Source organism: Grampus griseus (assembly GCF_964374135.1).
Source record: "Grampus griseus genome assembly, chromosome: 19".
NCBI classification, from domain to species: Eukaryota; Metazoa; Chordata; class Mammalia; order Artiodactyla; family Delphinidae; genus Grampus; species Grampus griseus.
The window spans coordinates 6562535-6580212 of NC_139013.1; the positions used below are offsets into that span (position 1 = coordinate 6562535).

Consider the following 17678-nt stretch of genomic DNA (forward strand, 5'->3'; position numbering starts at 1 on the left):
CGCTCCCTTCCCCCCCGTGGGGGGACTCGGGGGTGACAGGGAAGAAGGTCAAAGGAGCTGGGGGTGGGGGGTGGGGGAAAGGGTTTTTTTTTTAAAAAATCAAACAGTCATTAATAATATGCAACCGAGACGACGATGCCAGCAGACACCCCCGGGCCCCTCACCTCCACCTGGGCCCCCAGGATGGAGGGGGGGAGGAGCCAAAGCCCATCCCCCCAACTATTCGCCCCTCCTGAAAAAAAGCCTCAGGTCTCCATGAACCATAGGAACCCCCCCGCCCCGAATCGACTCGTGTAAATACGTCCAAACTATATCAATTACATTTTGGGGCGCCTCCCCACTACTCTGCATGCCTCCCCAAAACTGGATCCCCGCCCTCTCCAACTCCACCTCAGCAATAAGCCGCCAGGGGCTGCATGCTGCGTGCGAGGGAAGGGGCATTCTGGGAAGCGGGTGGGGACCTCCATGTGGGTCGGGCTAGCCTTTAAGCTACCGGAGGGTCTCCTAGCCTCCTACCCTTCACCCCAGGAGGGCAACCCATCACGAAAAAAAAAAAAAAAAATAGCAGCAATGTGGGGGAAGGAGGAACAGTCACCCAAGCCAAAAACCGGAGCCGAGCTCAGACGGTAGAAGCGGAGGCACGGGGGGAGGGGTGGGCTGAGGACAGCTGCTCCCTCAGCCTTTAGGAGCATCCCTCTGGTGAATTTCACTCTTTCCTCCTCTTCCCCCACCCCCCACCCCACCCCACCCCCGGGGATCTGCTCGCCTCTATTGCTGCATGGACTGAGACCTCCCATCCCAGTATTCCTGGGATGCTCTGGCCCTAGCACACAAAATTCCCCAACACCCCCTCCAGATTCCCATCACATGAGGCCTGCCCCCAGAATTCCTGAGACTGAGTCTGGCATCCCGCATCCTCCAAATCCCCACACGCTCCTGGGACTTAACCGCTGCTGTCCGCACCGCGCCCCCCCCCGCCCCCCCCTCACCGCCCACCCATTCCCTGAGCTGCATCCCAGCACCTCAAACCTCCAAGACTTGATCCAGCCCTTCAGCTCACTTTCAGCCTTTGGGATGCTTCCAAATCCTTCCCACACTCTGGACATTTCCTGGACACCCCTAAATCTGACATCAGACATCCTCCTCAGGTTCCCCTGACGCTAGAATTTTCAAGATAAGCTCAATCTGTCTGCAATTCCAGGGAACCAGACCTTCCCGGGGCACCCCCTTTCTTATGCCTAACCCTCCAAGAGCCCCTTTCTTTAAATGGTGCCCCAAAGGCACCTTCTTCATAGACGCCAGTGTTTCCCAGAGAGTCATATTTGTACCCCTGGCGATGTGCTAAGGTTTTAGGCAGTACAAGGACAAACACTTATTTTTAAAGTTTTGTCTTTCCTGGCATTTCGCACATAATTGCTGCTTGGCCAGGACACCGTTTATTTAGGTTAGAGGTGTTTACATTTAAAATGTAGAGGCTGTTCCCTAGTGGAGGGACGCTGGAATATCAGAAGCTTGGGAAACCACATATCTACCTGGGTTGGGATCCCAGCTCGCCCTTCCCCGGCCTTCTTCAACCCCCCACGTTCGCGGGTGGAAAATTATTTCTCATACCCCATCCTGGCTCAAGAAGGATGCGCTACCTACCCCAAGCCCAGGGACCATATCGGTCCCAGAATCCTTAAGGGACTACCCCTTTTGGAGCTTGGGGCCCATGGAATTAGCAACCTCCCTCCCTCTGCTCCCACGGCCTCAGGAACCCCCCACCCCCCGCCTCAGGATTGGTGGTGGGGGTGTCACTGAGCACGATTCTTGATACAACGATTCCTATGCAAGGGGCATTTTTGAGTCCGCCCATCCTTCCCTTGGACCCTAAACCCTGGCGAACCAGGGGTGAGGGGTGGGGCGGGTTCTGGCGGGAGCGGGGTGGGGCGGGGCAAAGGGCTAGGGGCTTTAAACACCAGGGTATGGGGTTGGAGACTGATTATATTGCCAAAGGGTTTAACTTCTTAAAGCAAAACAAAACCCCAGATACCCCTGACCCTCACGGAAGCCGAACGGTGCAGGGAAAGGGGGTGAGGATTTTTCTAAAGGGTACGGACCTCTTCCCAACGTCTCCCCACTGCTCGCCAATCTGCCACACGTACCCAGCTTTTTAGTTCAGCTTTTAAAAAATAGTCACAACCATTATAAACCTCTACACACGTTATTCTTGTTCCCCATCCCCCAAGTCAACAGTGTGGGATTCGGGGAGGGAGAGAGAGAGCTAAAGGGACAACTTCCAAGTCCCGACTCTCCTTTTCCCCCCGGCCGCCAGGGTGCCTGCAACTACACGCATGCGCTGCATGACGCGCTCCCCACACGCATGTCGCGCCCCTCCTGCGCTCCGGGAACGCACGGACACGGGGCGGGGGCGGGGTGATTGGGGAAGGAATGAATGGAGGGGGGTCTTTCTGAATACAGCGGCTCCTCCCCAACACACACACAGCAATAAGTTTCTCTCACTCAAAAGTGGGCGGGGCGGGCCTGTCCTGTTGTTGGGGTGGGGGGGAGTGGCAAGGGGGCGCTCTCAGGGATGGGGGAGGGTGCCCGGAGTCAGTCTGGGGAGGGGAGGTCTGCAAATCGTCCAACTCTGGTGCTAATGGCGGGTCTTCTCAGCCCACCCCCAGGGCAGGGAGGGAGGGGTCGGCACGGCCCCTCCCCCAAGCCTCCCCCACGCCCACCCTGGGTGCATGAACCGCCCGTTGCAGAAGCTGCCGCATGTCACCCCCCCCAAATAAAAAGTGTCATGCCCCCTTCCCACCCACCCTCTCACTCCCCACCAAAATAAAAGTTTCCTTTTCATTTAAAAGTTTCATCCTCTTTGTCTCCAGAGAAGGTCTCCTGATGGGGCTAGGGGCTCTGGGGGCAGACAGAAGGTTGGGACAGAACAGCAGGGTCGTATTAAGATGGCAAGGGCCTGCACTTTGAGGGTCCAGACATCCCCCTCATCGCCGGCTCTCACCTTGTGATTTTGGCGGGGGCAAGTACCTGCTTCAGTTTCCTTGATGGTAAAAATGGGGATCCACACCCCTAACTGGAAAGTCTGTGAGGGCACCTGGGTCATGTGAGCTCCCGGGTCATGTGCCGGTGACTAGTCCCCAGAAAAGGAGTGTGGGCTCAGCAGTTACCCACTCTGAAGTCAGACTGGGTTCAATTTCTTAGTAGCTGTGTGTCCTTGGGCAAGTCTCTCAACTTCTCTGGGCTTGTTTCCACCACTCTAAAAGGGCGAGGGGGGGTGATCTATTAATTCAGCAAACATACTAAGGCCAACTACGTGCCAGGCACTGTTCTAGACACTGGAAGGCAATGAAATCCCTGCCTCTAAGGGTTGTGCTGAGGGTTGAGACTAATGTCCCAAGTTTAGCTCAGCTAAACAAATAGTACGCAGCAAACAGCTCAACAGTCACCACTATCATTGCTTTGCAAAGACTCGAGGGTCAGCTAGAGTGCAGCAGCCCTTCTGCCACTCGCTGGTGGAGAGGCTTGGAGCAAGGGACCCTGGAGCACTGAGCCTCAGTTTCCCGTCTGTATAATGCAGGGGATACTTTGGAGGAAGGTTGGGTGAGGGGAAGATGAGTTCTTTCACATTAAATGCTGGGTACATGTGAGGTCCCCTGACACTGGCCAGTTGGATTAGAACCAGCAGACTGGCCCCCTCCACTCGCTGCCCCTTGCCCACCCTGTCCCCCTACCCCTGCAGGAACACATACAGCCCCCGAGGGGTCCAGTCGAGGTTGGAGTTTATTTCTGCCAGAGTCTGGAGCCTGGGAGGGTATGGGGGCCTCCTCCAACTCCCATGAGATACTCCAACTGAACTGTGATCACACAAGAGCAACCAGAAGGGAGCATGGGGGGAGGGGAAGGCGTGAGGTCCCCTTATCTTGCCCCTCTGCAAGGGTCAAAGGCTGGTGGTGGCCTGGGGCTCAGGGTGCTGTTGCTCAGAAGTTCTGGGGTCAGTGACTAAGTGGAGAAAGACACAGGGAGAGAGAGGGAGAGAGGGAGCGGTAGGGGGAAGGGGGAGGGGGAGAAGAGAGAGGGAGGGGGAAGGGGCGTGGGAAGCCCTGGCTGAGGAGGGCAGGGGAGCCATGCTCCCTTCCTAATATAGATCATTCATAACTGAAGGAAGGATTTGGAGCTGGATGGGACCCCAGCTTGCCAACTATACCCGAATTTCTCCCAAGCGAGAGCGCCCCAGTCCCTTCCTCCCTGCTTGCCCGCTCCTCTGTGTTTAGGGGTTCACGGGAAGTCTCAGGCGACCCCCCCGCCCCCACCCCCCGTGGGGTTGATAAGTGCTGTTATGCCAGAGGGTGGCACCATTTCCAAAGTGCAAGAAGCCAGAGGGTTGTTCGTGGGACAGGCACCAAGGGGGCCAGGGAGGGAGGGCCCAGTGGCTGCAGGCAGGGTAGGGTCACTGCGTTGGAGCCGCAGGGGACCCTTCGGGCTCCGCGGGCAGTGGCCCAGCCCCCGGCTCCGCCTCCTCCGCCGCCGCCTCCTCGTCGGACACCACGCCCTCCTCCAGTCGGAAGACCTGGCGCACTGAGCGGGTGGTGAAGGTGAGGGGGCCGCGTCTGCGGGGAGGAGAGACCAGGGGGCAGAGAGAAAAGTGAGAGATAGGGAGATATGGAGAGACAGAATAAAATGGGGAGGGGGGCACAGAGAGATGAGGGGACAGCGAGATACTGGGGTTTATGGAGCGACGGTGCGCATGTGCGGGGTGGTGGCCTTACCGAAGCCGGTTCCTCAGCGTGTTCAACTCCCGGTTCATGGACTCGGAGGCCTCTGTGACATCCTCCAGCTCGTGTTGCAGCCTCCGGCGGACTGCCTGAGCCCGGGACGCCTCCTCCTCGGCCTCCTCCAGCTGCCGCTTCAGCTGCTTCACTCGAAGGTTCCCCTTCTCCAGCTTGGCGTGAGCAGGGGGGCCGGGTCATTTCTCTGGGTGCTACCCTCACCCAGAGCTCCCCACAGCTCATCCCTCCTACATCCTGACTCTGTCCTGTGCCCTGCCATCTATTCATGCTTTGTTCTTTTCTCCTAGATCCTCTCACCAGCCTCCACCTCAGATTCAAATGTGAGATTATCCCCCACTCGGCCTCAGAGGGATCTTTCTATGTTCAGGGCTGACCCTGCCCCTTCCCTGCTCAAAGTCCTCCGTGATTCCCCAGTACCCCTGGGACAAGGTCTCAGCCCTTCAGCCTGGCATTCCAGGCCCTGCAGGGTCTTCTTCCCATAAACACACTGATCAGACCATCTTCACTGAGACCCTCCCCAGACCCTGCCATCTGTCTCTCCATGGAGGGGACATACATAATCTGTCTCCTGCCAACTCCTCTGACCTCATTTCTTATCATCATTCAACCCCCCAACCTCATTCTTCTCTCAAGCAATACTGGTCTGCTTTTTGGCTTGGAACTCACCAAGCTCATTTCCATACCCCAGGGTCTTTGCACCTGCTGTTCCCTCTTCCTGGCTCTTTCTCACCCTTCAGTATCAATTCAACTGTCACTTCCTTAGACAGGTCTTGCTGACACCCCACCCCCAATCTAGGGAGGATTCCCCAGTCCTCTGTGTCCCCCTCTCTCTTCATTCTCTTTTTTCTTCATAGCCCCTGTCACAATCTGTAATTATCTTTACTTGTTTATAGGTTTATGGTATCTTTCTTTTCCTACGTTGAAAATGTGAGCTCTTTGAGAGCACAGTCCTTCCCTGTGTCATTCACAGCCACATCTCCAATGCCCTGCACAGTGCCTGGCACATAGAGGGTGCTCAACAATTGTTTTGTGAGATGAATGGTGAATAAAACACAGCTGAGCTTTTAAGGGCACAGCAACTAGAATCAGTCACATTTGAGCCTGGGATGGAAGCTGGCAAGAGGATCTGATCCAGGCTCTCTATTGACTGTGTGACTCTGGGGCAAATTATATCCCCTTTTAAAGTTTCCATTTTCTCGCCTGTGAAATGGAGCTGGTGAGGGAACGTAAGCATGTATTTTTTAAAAAGCAGGTAGCATACTACTTGGGACACAGTAACTGCTCAATAAATAATTAAGAAAACAGACTCTGCAGCCAGAGTGCTGGAGTGTGAACTCTGGCTCTATCTCTTACTAAATAAATAATTGTGAGCAAGTTAATTCACCTTTCTGTCTCAGTTTTCTCACCAAAATTAGAGGGAAAATAATAGTTTAACCTACCTCGTAGAGTTCGGATAAGAATTAAGTGTACTATATGTTATGTCTTTAGCATATTGCCTGGCTCGTAGAAAGCACTCAGTAAACAGCAGGTGTTGTTATTTTAGCTGTGGCCGAGCCTCTGGATAGGGTTTAACTTCTTCCCTCTCCCTGGCTGTCTAAGGTCCCCACCAGGGCCTTTCCTGGATTCCAGAATTTATGGATCACAAAGTCACTGATCCCACCTCTCTGCTGACGCACCAAGCCCCAGGATGGTGTCTGCACTCAGCTCCAGTCCAGCACCCACACGTCCTCTTGTGATGGGAACTCACTGCCTCTAGAGATGGCATGTGCTACTTCTCTGTCAGTGGTCCCCCCACCACTCCCACTGCACCTCAATGACATCAGCTGCTCACCTGGTCCCGGAGCTGGTCAGCCACCCTCCGCTCCTCCTCCACCTGGAGCACCACCTCTTTAAGCCTCTTCTCAGCCCTGCGCACCAGCTTGCCAGAGAGGATGCGCTCCCTATGGAGAGGTATGAACGGGAGAATCAGGAGAGCTGCTCACCTGGGGCTCAGTCCCCCAAGCCTCGTCCAGTGGCTACCTGTTCTCAGAGTGGCCTCTGCCCTCTTTTCCACCCACAACTGGCTCCCACAGTCTACTCAGGCCAGACACTGGCACCCAGGCTCCCACCAGGGAATCTAGTCCTTAGCTTCTAGGAAGATGCCTGAAGGTCCTAAAGTGTCTCCATGTCTATACCAGTTTTCCATATCCCACTCAGTCTCTCATATTCACCTGTATTCCCCCACCACCCCACCCCCAGTCTTCCTCCTCTCAGAGGACTGACCCACTGACCACCAGTCCCTAAGTCAGACCACCAGGCATTGTCCTCACCCCTTCTCTCTCCTTTGCCCCACTCCCAGCCTGTTAGTAACCGAACCCTGTCCCATTGCCCCCTGGACTCTGTCTTGTCCCCTCCTCAGCCTCACAGCCCTAGCCCCCAGTTCAGGACTCATCATCTCCCACCTGACCTTCCCTCTACCTGGCCTGGAATTCTCTCTCAATTTCTTTCTCTAGCTTTCTGTGGAACAGTCTGGAAACCCAAAGCTCCATCTCCAACCATCTCTGTTGTCTTCTCCCCTTCTCACTCACACACTTTCCCTGGACAAGCTCAGCTGTGCCCCAGGTTTCTACAACCATCAACAGCCTGTTGTCTGCTAAATCCGTCTCCTGAGCTCCAGCCTGGTTCAGCCCCCAGCCTCAGCTATCCCCAGACCCTGCACACCCTGCATTGGGCTCAATGCCTTCTCCCAAACCTGCTCCTCCTCCTAATCCCCCATAATCCACCTAGATATGCAGGTCAGACACCTGGGGCCATCCTTACCTCCCTCTCTTCCCTCCCATCTCCTTAATTTCCCCCATCCCCACGGTCCCTGCTCATCCACACCTGGGTGAAGTCCATGTGATGGGGCCCCTAGCAATGGGCAGTGCTTGGCAGCCATGACTGGACATTTCCTTAAATCTGAGCCAGCCACATGACTTTCTTTCTTTCTTTTGTTTTTGGCCGTGCCATGTGCGGCATGCAGGATCTTAGTTCCCAGAACAGGGATCAAACCCATGCCCCCTGCAGTGGAAGTGTGGAGGAGCCCTAACCACTGGACCACCGGGGGATTCCCTACATGACTTGCTTTAGTAACAGGATGTGACAGAAGTGACATTGTACCAGTTCCAAATCTAGACCCCAAGAAGCCCTCACTCTTGGAACCTTCACTTTGTCATGTGAACAATCCTGGGCCAACCTGGAGCAGAGACAAGTTAGCCTAGTTGTCCCAGGCCAGGCTGGAGACATACGAGAGCCCAGCCAAGATCAGCAAATCCATCTAGCTGACTTTCAGCTGAGCAAAGATGCATGAGTGAGGCCCACCAAGCTCAGAGCAGCAGAACCTACCAACCAACCCGAAGACTCTTGAGCAATAATAAAAAATTGTTGTTTTAAGCCACTTAAATTTTAAGGTGGTTTGTTATGCAGCTATAGCTAACTGCTACATTACTGTTTAAATTATATAGTGGGAATGCAGTTACTTGCAGCACAAAGCATCCTAAATGACATAGGAAATCATCAACCATTAATATTATGATGCCTTTTGGATGTTTCTAAACCATGTGCTTGTAACACAGCTCCCCTTCATCTCATTGACCAGAATGTGAGGATTGCCCTCCAGCCGTGCCCTCCTCTCCCGCCTACCTGCTCTCCTGCTCCAGCTGCTCCTCAGCCTGGGCCAGCTTAGACTCAAGGGCAGCGATGATCATCTTCTGGCGGGCCCGGGCCCCAGCGTCTTCCTCACCCAGGCGTCCCCGGAGCTCCTGGACCTGCCGCTCCAACTGCTGCCGCCCGCTCTCTGCCTTGGCTGAGAAACTGCGCTCAGCTGACAACTCTGTGGTCAGTGATTCCACCTGCATCAGTGGGAAAGGCGGGACTGTCATGGTGGAGTCTCAGAGGGAAGGTGGGAGGTAAATGCAGGCACCTCCCACAACTAAGTGAGTTGATGATTGTTAAATAAACAGCACAGAACCTGGTATATACTAAATACTCAACAAATAGTAATGTGTATTTTTCTCCAATTGGCTCATCAGCCAATGGCAGTGCCAGCCCTGGGTTTTAACCTTTTAGATAGGTTTTTGCTATTTTAATAAGCCCACAAGATTATCACAAACTTGTTTAAACGCTGTAACTTCTACCTTTGACTGTGAATGAGTCTATTCCAAGGGTTATCACAGGGTTTTGTTTGTTTGTTTGTGTTTTTTTGTGTGTGTGTGCGGTACGCGGGCCTCTCACTGCCGCGACCTCTCCCGCCGCGGAGCACAGGCTCCAGACGCGCAGGCCCAGCAGCCACGGCTCACGGGCTCAGCCGCTCCGCGGCACGTGGGATCCTCCCGGACCGGGGCACGAACCCGCGTCCCCTGCATCGGCAGGCGGACTCCCAACCACTGCGCCACCAGGGAAGCCCGGGTTATCACACTTTTGTTCGCACCAGGCTCATCTGGGGAGCTTGTTAAAAAATTGTGGACTGCAGGGTCGCCCCGCTCCAGAGATTCTGATTCAGCAGGTCTGGAATGGGGTCCACGAATCCGCATTTTCAACAAGCATCTCAGGTGGTTTTGAAACGAATGATATGCAGGACCGTTTTGAGAAATGCCGGCTCAATGAACAGGAGCTACTACATTGGGAATGTGTAAACATACCTCTAATAATAGTGCCTGTTTATTTATTCAGCTCCTACTCTGAGTGAGGTCCTATGCCGGGGACACAGAAATTAGTCAGATCCAGTCTGATTCATACTTTACTTCATTTCACCCTCAAAGGAAGACATCGACGTGGGGATTAGCATATGCTTTTTTTTTTTAAAACCTTTTTTGGGAAAATAAAACCGTGATATAGAAAAAGTAAAAAACAGATCAAATATATGGCTTAATGGGTTTATGAAAGGCAGACATCATTGTCGCCCCTGCCCAGGTCAAGAAACAGAACTTTACGTACCCATCCTAATAACAACCTCTTCCTTTTCCCCCAAATAGTATGTCATCCTGACTTTGGAGGTGATCACTTCCTTGCTCTTTTTTCGAGTTTTATTACTCAAAGATGCATCCCTAGATCCTATAGTTGAATCCTGCCCATTAAAAAAAAAAAAAAAGAAACTTGTATGGACTTCCCTAGTGGTCCAGTGGTTAAGACTTCACCTTCCAATGCAGGGTGTGTGGGTTCGATCCCTGGTCAGGGAGCTAAGACCCCACATGCCTCACAGCCAAAAAAACCAAAACACAAAACAGAAGCAATATTGTAACAATTCAATAAAGACTTTAAAAATGGTCCACATCAAAAAAAAGCTTTAAGAGACTTCCCTGGTGGTCCAGTGGTAAAGAATCCGCCTTCCAATGCAGGGGACATGGGTTCGATCCCTCGTTGGGGAACTAAGATCCCGCATGCCGCAGGGCAATTAAGCCCATGCACCACAACTACTGAGCTCGAGCGCCTCAACTAGAGAGCCCGCGTACCACAAACTACAGAGCCCACGCACCCTGGAGCCTGTGCACCACAACTAGAGAAGAGAAAACCCACATGCCACAACTAGAGAGAAGCCCACATGCCCCAACGAAAGATCCTACATGCCTCAACTAAGATCTGATGCAGCCAAATAAAAATAAAAATTTAAAAAATAAAAAAAAAATCTTTTTAAAAATTTGTATATGACGTTTAAGTCTCTTTTAATCTACAGTTCCCTACTCCATCCCTTTTATTTCCTTACAATTTATCTGTTGAAGAATCTGGGCTGTCTGACCTACAGAGTTTCTCTGCATCTGTATTTTCCTGATTACACATTCACGGTCTAATTCAGCATGCTGCTCTGTTCGGTTTCCTTCAAATAGGCAGCTCGGTCCAGGGAATTAATTCTTTTTCTCTATGAGTTTTCAAGGTAATGAAATGGTTCCATATCATTTTATGAAGGTGACTCTACCGTGTTGAACAGTCGTCCACCAAGAACTCATGCCCATCTGGAACCTCAGAACGTGACCTTATTTGGAAAGACAGTCTTTGGAGGTGTAATTTGTTAAAAGAAGATGAGGTCATACTGGATTGGGGTGGGCCCAAAATCCAATATGACTGGTGTCTTTACAAGTAGAGAAGGAGGCACAGACACATAGAGAAGACACAGGGAAGGCCGTGTGAAGATAGAGGCAGAGATTGGGCTGATGCATCTACAAGCCAAGGATTGCTGGCAACCAGCAGCAGCTGGAAGAGAGGCCTGGAACCGATGCTCCCTCAGAAGGAAGCAATCTGATGACACCTTGATTTTGGACTTCTAGCCTCCAGAACTGTGAGAGAATAAGTTATTGTTGCTTTAAGCCACCCAGTTTGTGGCAATGTTACAGCAGCCTCAGGAAATTAATACAGTGACTAATTAGTATTTTTTAAAATATCATTGTGAACTCGTGTATTTAAACAGATTTGATGGATTTAAAGCAGTGCGATTCTGACCCTTGTTGAAGCTCAAGTTGCTCCATTTGGGGCCAGTGGGAGCCTTTCCAGGTTGACTTCTAAGTGCTTTTGAGATAACCAGGGTGTGTTATAGACTGAATGTTTGTGTCCCCTCCAAATTCATACGTTGAAGCCCTAATCCCCATGTGACGGTACCTGGAGATGGGGCCTTTGGGAGGTAATTAGGATTAGATGAGAAATGTGAGGGTGGGGCCCCTACGATGGCATTAGTGCCCTTGTAAGGAGATACCAGAGAGCTTGCTCTCTCTCTACCCCCACATGCACAAAAAGTCGAGGCCAGTGAGTGCACGATGAGATGATAGTCACATATAAGCCAAGAGAAGAGGCCTCAGAATGAAACCTATCTTACTGGCACCATGATCTTGGACTTCACTGTCTCTAGAACTGTGAGGAATAAATTTCTCTTATCAAAGCCGCCCAGTTTATAGTATTTTGTTATGGCAGCCTGAGCAGACTAAGGCATGGTACGACAAGATGGTCCAGGCTACTCTGATTCATTTCCTGATTCAGATCTGGAATGAGCCACTTCTTCTGGGAAAAAAAAAAAAAGCCCCATTTTCTTTTAGTGGGGGAAATGGTATTTCTAGACCACGATGTTCATTGCTATTGGGTTGGTTATTGTTTAGAGGCTTTTTTGGTGGACAGAGATAGGATGGATCTACACAAATTACCCCATAAGTTCACATGAATACATCCAAGTCAAATTTGGGACTAGAGGGTTTTTGTGTGTTTTTTGTTTTGTTTTGTTTTGGCTGTGCCACACAGCTGTGGGATCTTAATTCCCCAACCAGGGACTGAACTCGGGCCACAGCAGTGAAAGCCCAGAATCCTAACTACTAGGCCACCAGGGAACTCCCTATTTGTTTGTTTTTAACTTAGCCTGTTCTCCATGACATCTATATATTGGTTCTCACATGCTGATGATCCTCAGATTATGAACACAGGTAGAGATGATAGAATTAGAATATCCCATCCTTAATCATTTACTTTATCCCACATTATACACATAATATTACTATTATCAATATAATTACTGAATATAGTAATAAAATTTTTTTTTGCATATTTGCCCATTCTCTCCATTTAAAAAATAGTTGTGTTATAAATAAATGAGCATTTAGCCAATTATCCTTCTTACTCCTTTTCAGCCTTCACTTAGTTGTAGAGCTACGGGCAGACTGTATGCTCGTTACTCTCTTTAGCTGATGTCTCTCTAGTGACCCTGATCATCTGAACCTGGATCTCCAGGGCAGTGGTTCTGGCTGCTCATGCCTCAGAACCACTTGGAGAGCTTGTTAAAACACAGATTCCTGGGTTTCCCCACCTCCAGCATCCCTCATTCATTCGTTCCTCATTCGCTTGGTTGGGGCCCCAGAACTTGCATTTCCAACAAGTTTCCAGGTGAGACTGGTACTGCTGATCTCGGGGCCACACTTTGAGGACTGCTGCTCTCCTAGATTCTTCAGGAAGGGCTCCTGGGAATAACAGTCTCTGAGTTCTTGCACGTTGACAACTTGTTTATGTCCTTTATACATGAAGGTAAGTCTTATATCTTATAGGTAACCAACAAGGACCTACTGTATTGCACATGGAACTATACTCAATATCCTGTAATGGAAAATAATCTTACAAAGAATATATATGCATATATATAACTGAATCACTTTGCTGTACACCTGAAACTAACACAACATTGTAAATCAACTATATTAAAAAAAACCCCAAATATCTGCACATAAAAAAAAAAAAAGAAAGTAAGTCTTGCTTGATATAAAATCCTTGCCTCACATTTTCTTTCTTTGAGTATCGTAACTATATCCCTCCATTTTCTCCCAGCATAAAGTCTCGCTGTGAAAAATCTGATGACAATCTAATTTTCTTTTTCTTATATATCACTTGTTTATTTTTTCCTGGATGGCTAAAGAATTTTTCACTCTAAGTCCAAGGGTTTTTATTAGAATCTGTCATGGTATGAGTTAGTATGGGTCAATATCTTCAGGTACACAGTGGCTACAAACTTTTCTGCTTCAGGAGTTTTCTTGCATTATGGTTTTTTGTTATTTGCTCTGACCCCTTGCTTTGATTTTCTTCTTTGGGGGCTCCTATTATCCATACGTTGGATCTTCTCTGCCTATCTTCAATATTTGCCATTTTCTTATGAATTTCTTTTTGTGTCTTTTATAAGTTTTATTTTGGGGACTTCGCTTCTGCCGCAGTGGTTGAGAGTCCGCCTGCCGATGCAGGGTACACGGGTTTGTGCCCCGGTCTGGGAAGATCCTACATGCTGCGGAGTAGCTGGGCCTGTGAGCCATGGCCGCTGAACCTGCACGTCCGGAGCCTGTGCTCCACAACGGGAGAGGCCACAACAGTGAGAGGCCCGCATACCACAAAAAAAAAAAAAAAAAAAAAGAATCCGCCTGTCAATGCAGGGGAAACAGGTTCGATCCCTGGTCCAGGAAGATCCCACATGCCACAGAGCAGCTAAGCCCGTGTGCCACAATTACTGAGCCCGCGCACCACAGGTACTGAAGCCTGCGCACCTAGAGCCCGTGTTCCACAACAAGAGAAGCCACTGCAATGAGAAGCCCGCACACCACGACAAAGAGTAGCCCCCACTCGATACAACTAGAGAAAACCCGTGCGCAGCAGTGAAGACCCAATGCAGCCAAAAATAAATAAATAAATAGGAAATAGGTTTTAAAAAAAAAGTTTTATTTTGATTTTTTTTAAAAGGTTCTCCTTTTCACCAACAGCCAAAGATGTGGGCTGGGCTAAGTCACATCATTCTTTATATGACTGTAGTATCCTACGGGCTCTCCACTAGGCATATACTGGCTTATTTATTTCATTTATAATGAGCACCCAGTACTGTTTTAGGTAAAAACTAAGAACTAAAACTAAGACAGAGGCCCTATGCTCAAGGTGCTTACACTCTGTTGGGAAGATGGACCACAGACAAATAAGTAAATATATAATAGAATGCCAGGCAGTGGTAAGTGATATGAAGAGATTAAAGCAGAGAGAATGGAGAGAAATTATGGGAGGGAGGGTGGCTGTTTCACACAGGGTGGTCAGGGAAGGCGGTTTTGAGGGAGTGAGATGTGTGATGGTTTGGGAGAAGGGCTTTCCAAGAGGAGGAAACAGCAAGTGCAAAGGCCCTGAGGTAGTAATAAACTAGGCATAGTCAAGGAATAGTGAGGAGGCTGGTGTGGCTGAAGCAGAGTGAACTAGGGGAAAAAGGGTTAGAGATAACCAAGGTCTGAATTAGCCAGGGACCAGAGTGTGGGGCCTTTTTGGTGACTGAGATTTTACTCTGAGTAAGATGGGAGTGCATCATCATGGTGTATGACTGCTTCTCCTACTGGTCTAGGGGCTCCCCAAGGGCTGAGCTGGGTTCTTACTCCTCTCTGAGTCCCCAGCATGAGAGGTCTCAAAATGTATCTTTTAAAAGGTATGAAATAATAATGATGTAGGTCTCTCTTTGGAAATCTCACCCCTCTAATGTCTGCTTGGCAAACTCTTAACTTCCTACAAGACCTCTTAAGGAATCACCTCTATCAGGAAGTCTTCCCTGATAGCCCCCAGCCTCCAGGCTGGATACTGATCCAGTCTCCTCTACATTCTCACAGTGTCCTGTGCTTCCTCCATTTTCATTTGAATTTCGGTATTGGGATAGGCTGTTTCCTCCATCAGACTAGGATGTCCTTAAGGGCAGAGACCTGGAATGATCCATCTCTAGGTCCCTAGCACACCCAGAATAGGATATGGGCCTCCAGAAGCCTCATAAAATAGTTATAAATAAATAAACAAATGAAATATGCTTTTGTCTGTCTGCCTAGCTCCTATGTATCTTTAAAACCCAGACAAATGCCCCTTCTTGCAAATGCCTCTCTTGCAGAGAGTTCTCTCCCTCTCGCTACTGGGCCCTCAGTACTTATATTATCACACATGTCACTCTGTAATGTCATGGTGTAATTCCCTGTCTGTTTCCCCAGGGAACTCTGCAGGATAGAGACTCCACATAATTTATCCCTGAATCCAGCCTTTGAGAAGCTTCAGAAATACAAGTGAATGAATGCATCAATGTCTCCCCCACCTTGAGAACTCCTATTCAACCTTCAAAACCCAAGTCAAATATTCCCTTTTCCTACGTCTGTTGAATAAGAGAACTGAAGGTGTTATGGTCCCAGATCAGCAAGGACCCAGGCTGGCAGTGGTGACCCAGCTGTGCTCACCTGCAGAAGCAGCTTGCGGTAGCGGTCATTGAGCAGCTCTGCATTGCTCTGCTCCTCCTCCAGCTCCTCTTCCATTTGCCCCAGGCGCCCCTCCAGCTGACGCTTCTCATCCAGAATGGCAGCCCTAGGGAGAACGGGCACGGGGGCGGTGAGAGAGCAGGATGGCCAGAGGAGGGCGCCCTGCCCCACATTACCAGGGACCACTCACTTGCTAAGGCTGCCGTTGGCCACCTCATCTGCCATTTCGTCCCGCTCCTGCTGGGCCTGCCGCCGGGCACGGTCTGAGGCGGCCAGTTCCTGTGATGAGCGAGAGAGGGGGTGGTCAGCTGTGGTGAGGGGAGGCTGTCTGGGCACTGGTCTCCCTGCCCCTCACACCTCAAGTCTCTTGGCCTTTTTTTCACTGCACTTGAACATGCTGCCCCTGTATAACCTTGGAATGAACTTCAGTCCATAGGCAGATGTCTCCTAAATCCGTCTCCGGAGCCCCTGGTCCGTGTCCACCTCTTGCTGCCCCTCAAGGCCCCTCACCCTCATAGTCTCCTCACTGAGCCCACTATCTCCTTTCAAGCCAGTTCCTCCTCCAGTTTCCCCCGGTCATCGGGCCAGACCTCCTCGACTCCTCTGCCTCCTTACCACCCATAGCCCTGTCTGTCCTGCCCTTTTACTCTGCCCTGGTCCCTCCTCTGCGTCCCACAGCCCTGGCTCAGGCTTCATCCTCCCTCCCCAGCCTCCCAGCCTCCATTCTCCCCCTAGTCCATGCCCCACACCGCCCCAGAGAGGGCCTTGCGGCTGCGCCTCAAGACCCTCTCTGGGCTCCCAAGCTTCCCCCAGGCCCCGCCCCCCTCCCTTCCCCCAAGGCCCCGCTCATCCTGGCATTACCTCCTGCAGTCGCAGCACTTCCGCCTCCAGCCCCTTGAGGCGCTTCTCACTCTCCCGGTTCTGGGCAAAGATCTCCTCCCGGGAGCTGCGCGACTCCTCCACCTCCCGCCACAGCTCCTTCATCTGGGCCTGGGAGGAATTTAGCGAGTGAGCGGACCCAGCCTGATCGTGACTCACGGGGACGCCCCCTACCCTCGCATCAGCCCTGTGGGGGCTCCCCGTGAGCAAGCAGAGCCCTGCGGACCTGGGCTTCTGCACCCCGCCCCCGGCCGCTGGCTGTGTGACCTTGGGCCAGCCCCTTCCCATCTCGGGGCCTCACCTCTTTAAAAAAGGAGCACATCAAAATTAAAGTAAGCCTAAAATGGGGATAATATTTGGGCTCTGCAGTAATAATAGGGATGGGAAACACCGATCACTTACCTTGGGCCAGGCTCTATTCTACAGACACACTGACTCCTTTAATCCTCACAACTCCAGTTGGTGGGGACTATTTTCCTCCCCAATTTACAGATGGAGAGACTGAAGCACAGCGAGGTTCAGCAACGTGCTCAGGGTGGTAAGTGGCAGAGACTGGACCTGAACCCAGGCTGTCTGGCCCTGGAGTTCACCCTTTTAGCCACTCTGATACCTGGCCACGTTACTGATGATTGATTGATTGGCCGCGCCAGGTGGCACGCGGAATCTTAGTTCTTAGACCAGGGATCGAATCCGCGCCCCCTGCCGTGGAAGCGCGGAGTCGAAACCACTGGACAGCTAGGAAAGTCCCAAGCTACCTGGTCACATTATTGAGTGTGTAGGGATGCCGGTAAAAGGGTTTTTCTCCTCAAAGGTGCTTAAAATAAAGAAAAATAAAACACAAACGAAATGTCCATCGCCGTTAAAAAAAAAAATCCCCACCCTATCTTTACAATGGTGTAGCGAGTGCTTGTTGATATAGTGAGGACAGCGGGCAGGCCTGGTAGTAGAAGGATAACTACCATCACTGTTACTGATATTATTATAATCTGCTTGATAATAATAGGTTTTCAGTGTAGGGGTTTTTGCTCAGTGATGACATGGTTTATAATTTTCACTTTTTGGGAGGAATCTTCATACATCAGTGCTGCCCAACAGAAATACACTGCAAGGACCTACGTTCTTTAACATTTTCTAGTAACTACATTAAAAAGGTAAAAGGAAATAGGTAAAACTAGTTTGAATACTATATTTTATGTAGCCTAATATATCCAAAATATTATTATTTCCATTTATAATCAATGTGAAAATTATTGAGATGTTTTACTTTATGAAGTCTTCTGAATCTAGC

At 50.5% G+C, this 17678-nt stretch overlaps 1 protein-coding gene across 3 annotated transcripts in view; it reads right to left on the minus strand.

Annotated features, from left to right (window-relative positions):
- Positions 1-3762: 3762 nt before the first annotated feature.
- Positions 3763-17678, minus strand: part of MYH14 (myosin heavy chain 14) — a 91113-nt gene continuing 77197 nt past the window's right edge. For all 3 annotated transcript variants that reach the window (XM_082676801.1, XM_082676799.1, XM_082676800.1), the window contains 7 exons: positions 16373-16501; positions 15702-15790; positions 15494-15617; positions 8448-8656; positions 6619-6727; positions 4767-4939; positions 3763-4607 (listed from right to left, as the gene is read on the minus strand). In XM_082676801.1, the coding sequence (XP_082532927.1) occupies positions 4448-4607; positions 4767-4939; positions 6619-6727; positions 8448-8656; positions 15494-15617; positions 15702-15790; positions 16373-16501 (993 nt within the window). In that variant the 3' untranslated portion in view covers positions 3763-4447. The remainder of the gene's footprint in view (positions 4608-4766; positions 4940-6618; positions 6728-8447; positions 8657-15493; positions 15618-15701; positions 15791-16372; positions 16502-17678) is intronic.